This window comes from Topomyia yanbarensis, chromosome 3, assembly GCF_030247195.1.
Source record: "Topomyia yanbarensis strain Yona2022 chromosome 3, ASM3024719v1, whole genome shotgun sequence".
NCBI classification, from domain to species: domain Eukaryota; kingdom Metazoa; phylum Arthropoda; class Insecta; order Diptera; family Culicidae; genus Topomyia; species Topomyia yanbarensis.
The window spans coordinates 120,444,271-120,451,521 of NC_080672.1; the positions used below are offsets into that span (position 1 = coordinate 120,444,271).

General features: G+C 37.5%; 1 protein-coding gene across 2 annotated transcripts; it reads left to right on the top strand.

Moving 5' to 3' along the window:
• Nucleotides 1-3,343: 3,343 nt before the first annotated feature.
• LOC131692823 (serine protease Hayan-like) lies at nucleotides 3,344-4,729 on the top strand. Of its 2 annotated transcripts, none has more exons than XM_058980111.1 (4): nucleotides 3,344-3,561; nucleotides 3,626-3,654; nucleotides 3,711-3,976; nucleotides 4,032-4,729. In XM_058980111.1, exons 1-4 carry the CDS (start codon nucleotides 3,387-3,389, stop codon nucleotides 4,474-4,476), a joined length of 915 nt encoding a protein of 304 aa, XP_058836094.1. In that variant the 5' UTR covers nucleotides 3,344-3,386; the 3' UTR covers nucleotides 4,477-4,729. The 2 variants fall into 2 exon arrangements, with proteins under 2 accessions (XP_058836094.1, XP_058836095.1); XM_058980112.1 differs by having other exon boundaries at nucleotides 4,035-4,729.
• The last annotated feature ends 2,522 nt before the right edge of the window (nucleotides 4,730-7,251 follow it).

The following is a 7,251-nucleotide window of genomic DNA, read 5'->3' on the forward strand; positions in this document are numbered from 1 at the left end:
TATAGACCAGTACGTACCCAAAAAGTTTAAAAAAACTCCCTGCTTCCCTCCCTGGACAAATAGAACACTGCAACGTTTAAAATCTGTCAAAAGATCTGCTTGGAAAAAATTCTCGAAATTTCTCACGCGCCCATTGAAAATTCGTTACATTATTTCTAACGACAGATATAACCGTTTAAACAAACGTCTCTCTCGTATCCACGAACAACGCACTTAAAATCACCTAAAGTCCAATCCAAAGGCCTTTTGGGATTATATAAATAATCAAAGGAAGGAGTCAGGTTTACCATCGGTCACGATCCGTGATGCAAAAGAAGCTTCATCCAATAAAGATATTTGCGATTTATTTCGTAAGCAATTCAGCAGTGTTTTTAGATACGATAAACTGAACTCTTCACAAATCTTTACTGCTGTTCTTGGAGTTCCATGTGGGCTCCCCATCGGTCAACATTCTCGTATCACCTCTGATGCAGTTATTACAGCATGTAGAAAACTAAAAAAATCATGCAACGTCGGTCCTGGTGAGATCCCAACGATTGTTCTAAAACAATGTGCTGCTAGTCTCGCTACACCTTTATCGTGCCTTTTAAACGACTCTCTGCGGTCAGGGATTTTTCCTGACTGTTGGAAGCGATATTTTGTTTTCCCGGTTTGCGCAATTATTGCGGAATTGCAGCCTTGCACTACATCCAAACTATTCGAGTCAATCGTCCTGGAGTTTGTCACTCACAACTGCCGTAACATAATAGCTGAAGAACAACATTGATTATTCCTAAGCGAACTACCAGTACAAACTTAGTTTCATACACATCCTACATAGCTCATGCACTCCAACAAAGACATCAAGTTGACGCGATTTATACAGACCTACCTTACTGCAGCTTTCGACAAGATCAACCACCGTATAGCTGTTGCCAAACTCGAACAGCTGGGTTTTAATGGACCTTTTCTTAGTTGGTTACGTTCTTATCTATTTGGCGAGCGTTAAAATTGGAGATACTGTTTCCCTTCCATTTGCTGCTACCTCCGGAGTTCCACAGGGCAGCCACCTGGGACCCATAATCTTCCTGTTATACATGAACGATGTCCACCTTTCACTAAAATGTGTCAAGCTCTCCTATGCCAATGACTTCAAGCTATTCACCATCGTAAAATGTCTTGATGATGCAAGACTTCTTCAATGCGATCTAGAAATCTTCGCTAATTGGTGCAGCAACAATCAGATGGTCTTGAATGCTCCGTATTATCCTTTACTCGTAAGCATTCATTAATTATTTTCAATTATGAACTTTATGGCAATAATCCTCGGAGCGATACTTCTGTTAAGGATGTATCTGTAATTTTTGACTCAAAGTTAACATTTAGAGACCATGTTTCATACGTATCATCAAAAGCTTCCAGAACACTTGGATTTATCTTTCGTACAGCCAAAAATTTCAGAAATGTACACTGTTTAAAGTCTCTCTATTGCTCTCTAGAACGCTCGATATTAGACTATGCATCAGTTGTCTGGGCACCATTCTATCTAAACAGCATCAGCCGAATCGAGACCGTTCAACGCAAGTTCTTACGATTTGCCTTGCGCCATCTTCCCTGGAATGACCCGATAAATTTGCTCGCATACGAAGACAGATGTTAATTGATCGGTCTAGACCTGCTCAGTTGTCGCCGCAATGTCGCAAAGGCTTTGTTTGTCTCCGATATTATTCAAGGTAATTTCGACTGCTTCGCGTTACTTCAACAGCTGAACTTCAACATCTATCGTCGTGTATTGCGATCCCATACTTTTTTCCGCCTTCCTATTGCTAGAACTAATTATGGTCACAACGAACCCATAGACAGTATGAGTCCTATGTTTAATCAACTATCTGATGCCTTCGACTTTAATTTGTCCCGAGCCACTATCAAAAAAAAGTTTTTTGAAGTCATATCCACTGTTTAGTTGCTTTCGTTTATAAAATTTTTGTATTATATTGTAAGTAGTACTTAAGCAAGTTTCACTTTTCGAGTTTGTGTTAGACATAGTTAATAGGTACTGAACGTACTTGTATGTTCTATCATTGTATATTATTTATATTGTGTTTTATATAGTAATTAGCTTTTTTGTCAATAGGGTTAGCATATTGCCTGTTGATAATGAAAAGATGAGAAGGTTTTATGCCTACTGGAGAAGAGGCGAAAATGAGCTTCACTCCAGCGGGTTTTTCCCTGCTCCACAAATAAATAAATAAATAAATAAATAAATAAATAAATAAATAAATAAATAAATAAATAAATAAATAAATAAATAAATAAATAAATAAAACAATTAATAAATAAATAAATAAATAAATAAATAAATAAATAAATAAAAAAAATAAATAAACAATTAAATAAAAAAAATTGTTAATGCTGTAATGGAGTTTCAATGCAACCTTAGTGCAAATGTATAGTCAATGTAGTGCAATGGCTTAATGCTTATGGCTACTTGGGTATCGGTAGCCGGCTACCCAGAGTTTAAAAAGAACCAAAAACTAAACAAAATCATTACTTTCCTGGACAGGAATATTATATGTCGACTTGGAACAGGAGAGATGACAGAGATTTTCAAACACAATCAGCTGTTGAAGTTCGCTAAGATATACCTCGTGTGGCAAGTCATCTGTTCCTGTGGCTTGGAAAGCGACAGTTACATCTACATTGTCACAGTAACACTATTGTTCCGTTCTATTTAGGCGGATTTGACATGATGCCATTAGGGAAAAAGGACATGGAAAGGAATGACGTGATCGACGTCGAGGTGGTGTCAAAGGACATTAACCCTCCCAACATGCCAGAGCTCCGTCCAATACAAAACCATTGGGAAATTGTCAAGCGGAATCTCAAGAAGACAAGAAAGGCAAGGCAAATTAGCGCTCTGTGGTAAGAAAATTGACCAAAGCTTGATGGAAGGAGGCAAACGAAAGGCCTGTCAGTTCACAATTGCTAAAAAGAGATTGAGCGAATATTTTTTCTTAATTCTGTATGCATTGAACTTGCAAAAGGAACATGATTTGGACTTTCAATAAAAAGTTTTAGCGATTTACACACATTCATGTTTGGCCAATTTTCGATCGTAACACCCTTTAATAGAACACAAAATAAGTGAAAATACCATGTAAGCCATTTTAATCTACGAATCTAATGCAAGCGTTCAAATCACCAATGTTAAAGAGTAATCTGCATCTTTGTAGTAAATGCATTTTGTTGATGTTGCTAATTATCGCTGAACGATGCGAATCCTTATCAGCTGTTGTATTTCTACGACTTCCAATTCATTGAACTGGTATTCTGTCGGAGCATGATTTAGTTCCATCTAAGTTTTCACGTGCAGTTCAACTAGTCACTGTCTCAGCACACCGTTCATCATGGCTGTTGCTAAAATTTTGATCTTATTAAGTGCGATATTCTTACACGGTGCAATCTGCAAGGAAAATTCCATCTTCCAATTAAGGAACGTTAGTTTCGGTAATCCTTCACGATATCACGCGTTAGGACTCTTCAACAATGACCATCCTACTAGGAAAAGAGTTGCCGTTCGAAGTGAGTGTAAAATCCCTAGAAAGAAGCAACAAAAATATACAAGATTGTTAATTGCCATTTACAGAGTGCTCATCGTTTAATTATCTTTATCCTGTAAGTAAAGATATTTCCCGAACTAGTGACTGTTTTAATGACTTGCTGTATTTTAGTTGAAAATATTTTCCACCGAGCAACCGTTTTTCTGTCCAGCCGTATTCGTTAGCGCTGATTCCTTGCTCACATCGGCACTATGTCTGAAAATGCTTCAGCAAAGAGACGAGCATCCTTCGAATCACATGTTTGTCATCCTTGACCAAGAAGATGTTTTCTTTTATGAAAACGGTCGGCGGTACGTAAGCAAAGTGTTTGTTCACCCAAAGTTCGAAGAGGAACCAGCCTATTACAATGTAGCCGTCGTTAAGTTACGACATGCAGTGTAAGTACTTTTCCGCTATCATTCTTTAAAAATATTGATTCTTGATTGACTACAGCAGATATGATCGCGACGCTTCTGGTCGCAGTCACCTATCCTGTCTGTGGTCCGAAAGTCGGCTGAAGAATTCAAACGCTGTCCTCGGTGAGTGGTTCGAGCTCCAACCGGAGCAGAATCCCACTTTCCGATGGCTTGATCTGCCATTCGTGGCCCAGGAAGAATGTCGCACCGAACTGTCGAAAGCTGAGAACCCTGTGGCAGAATTGAATCAGGGCTTAAAAGACTACCAAATATGTGTGCGAGATAACCGAAATAACACGGTGATTCAGTTCTGCGAAGCAAGATCTTCGGGACCGCTCTTTATGACGCTGGGGAGCACCGTTTATCTAGTAGGACTTCCAACGGTCCATATCGACGACTGTGGTGTAGAGGTAGAGGTCTTCAACCAGATTCATTATTTCCTCGACTGGATCGAATCGGTCGTTTGGCCCGGTCAAGAATAAGATGCAGCATAAACGATGATTGAGCGAGCTTTCCCCTCATTAGCGAAAGAAATGAAGCAAGGGATGGTAGCGAATTTTTTCTAAGAGAACAATGACGATCCAAACGGATCACCCTAATCATCGTAAAATATTCGTAGAATCAGATCAATTTATGTCAAGCACGTCATTGTGCCAATGAAAAATGGTAACACAAAAAGGAAGCGCTAAAGAAAATTGAGTCATTTTTTGACAGCAGATCCATTTTTTGCATGTACATTTTTTTCTTTTTTGAAAACACACAAAACAAGAAAAGTCCCTTCCTATCAATGCATAACGAATTCAATCAATCAGCAGGGGATGGTAGTTTTGCATTTTTTTTTTTCAATTTTGAGTTTTGTCGATGAGTTATGAGTGTCGTCTTCGTGTTACGATGGCCCTAATATAAATCCTCAGCCATAGCCTAGTGCGAATAAGCAAGATAATATTACTTTAATGAGAACCAAAGTGTAGGTCCCTAAGGAAATTGGTGAGAAGTGACTGTCGTTATCTTATTGAACTAAAAGGGAACAATGGCTATTTGATTCAGCTGGAGTGCAATATTAGAGACACAATTATCATAGCGAAAGCAGTATAGTAAAAAGATTTTAATCCACCTAGCCGTGTTACGAGGCCTTTATTATAATACTAAATGTATTCATCATCCACAATTTTACCCTCTTTATTTTGTAAAGACTTCTATAAACCGATATGATTCACTAAGTTGTTCATCATGATTTTAACATTGTTCAAATGTTACGATTTTATAGATTTGATTATCTATTATTTTGAGTCCTAAGATGTTGCTCTAAAATTCTTAGTGATTTTTGCCTTTCTCCTATACAAAGGCTATGCTATGGTGGCTGAGATATTGCACTTTGAGTAAATCTTTTCAAGCTTAGAAGATTTGCCTACATTTCTATGAATGATCGATATCCTATAACATTGGGTTAGGGCCAGAAGCTTTAGGATTTTAGGGGCTCCTCACTGAGGAGGATAATTTTGCATATTTTTTATTTTGATTATATAGGTTTAAACCGTACGGTCATTCACCTCTTTTCGGGTTAGAAAAATCTCTAATTCTATGTGCGGGGTTGGGAATCGAACTCAGGTGAGCTGCGTACGAGGCAGTCGATTTACCAACTACGCTACGCCCATCTCAAGAATTTTGTATATATATTCTTCCACGTTTGTCTAATTTTTGACAATTTATATTGCGTCCATATTTCTTTGATAATTAAAATAAAAGGCAAGAAACATTAAGAAACGTTCATCGAATCAAAATATTAATCCATTACGAAATTACTGTTCCAAAAATCTGAATCTTAGTGCAGATCGCCGCAGTATGGGGCTCTCTGACACTGTACTATTCTGGGTTATTTATCTCCACAACAAAATAATAGAATACACTCAACGTACCTTGATATCTTCATGATAGGTATAGCGTTGGAAGAAGAATTTTCTGTACCAAAGTTTGTACACCCAAAATCCGACGAGTATGTTTCTACTACTTTTGAGTAAGATTCTATTGTCTTTTCGATAACAGATCAAACAATTGCACATTGCGGTACAAGGTAGTAAACGGTGGAAGGACTAATTTGGGTAGCTGTTCATTAGAGTGGCTATCGGTTGTATGGGAAAACTTCAAAATGATTTAGACAAGCGGGCACAGCACTTTTTGAGTTCCTTTTGTGGTCCCACATGCCTGTGCAAAATTTGGGAGTGGTTGGTTGCTTCCCGGATTTGCGCATTGCGTTCGAAGTTTGTATGGGATTTCATATGGGGAAATCAATTATTTTGCATTTACGTTAATAAAGATCACCATTTCACTCATTATGAAAATCCAGTTTTACAAAACTATAGTTCAAACCTTGGTTAACAACTTTATCGAAGACGGTAACTAGCTACGAGTTTTCAAAAAAATAGTTATAACGAATCTAAAACTTCTGGTACAATCTAAACGCAGATATTTATTATTTTTTGCAACACTGCCAGTGCACGACGGACATCGACATTTAAAGTTTAAATAAATGAGAACATATTCATCGCAGAGACACAGACCTTTGAATGAAATGTTCAGAATGAATCGCGGAATAATTAGAAGTGGACTAAAAATGAAAAGAAGAGGGGGGGGCGGCTTGGGCACTCCTTAGTTCCCTTTTCTAGATTGTTTTATATAAGACAAAGAATCATTACGTCCTTGTAAATGTGAACGACTGAACTTTCTTAATATTTTGATAGACCTAAATGTGAATCATACTACAATCGTTGCTGTGGTAAGTAACATTTACAACATTCAGGATTTACACCTAAAAACTTCTGTGTTGCTTTTCGTTGAGGCTAAAACTAACTGAGTTCTGGAAATTGTATTGGGTTCTAACCTGAAGTATATTTTAGTTTTTCTAACATCACCACTATCTTGCGTCAACCTAACTCAATTTCATCAAAATCGTTTGTTTGAAGAAACTGTCCTGGTTTCGTTCTTAGTTTCTTAATCGAAAACGTCAATAGAAACAATTCCGAGACATCAAGGAATCTATGAATGGGCATTTTTTTTAAATTCTGACTCTGAACGGCAAATAAATATGGTATTAAAATATGTAAAACTTATGAACCGTTGTACCATTTTAAATGAGATAACAGCAGAGCCCTTAGCCCATTCATGCCCATGTTGTTTGTAGACAACAACGTTTTTAAACAGCAATAACTTCTGATTGAGGCAAGATTTGCTCACAAAAACAAGTAAGGCTAATAAATGTG

Coding starts and splice junctions, on each gene's coding strand:
- LOC131692823 (XM_058980111.1), top strand. CDS start 3,387: ATGGCTGTTGCTAAAATTTTGATCTTATTAAGTGCGATATTCTTACAC. Junction 3,655..3,710: donor CGTTTAATTATCTTTATCCT/GTAAGTAAAGAT, acceptor GCTGTATTTTAG/TTGAAAATATTTTCCACCGA. Junction 3,977..4,031: donor GTTAAGTTACGACATGCAGT/GTAAGTACTTTT, acceptor GATTGACTACAG/CAGATATGATCGCGACGCTT.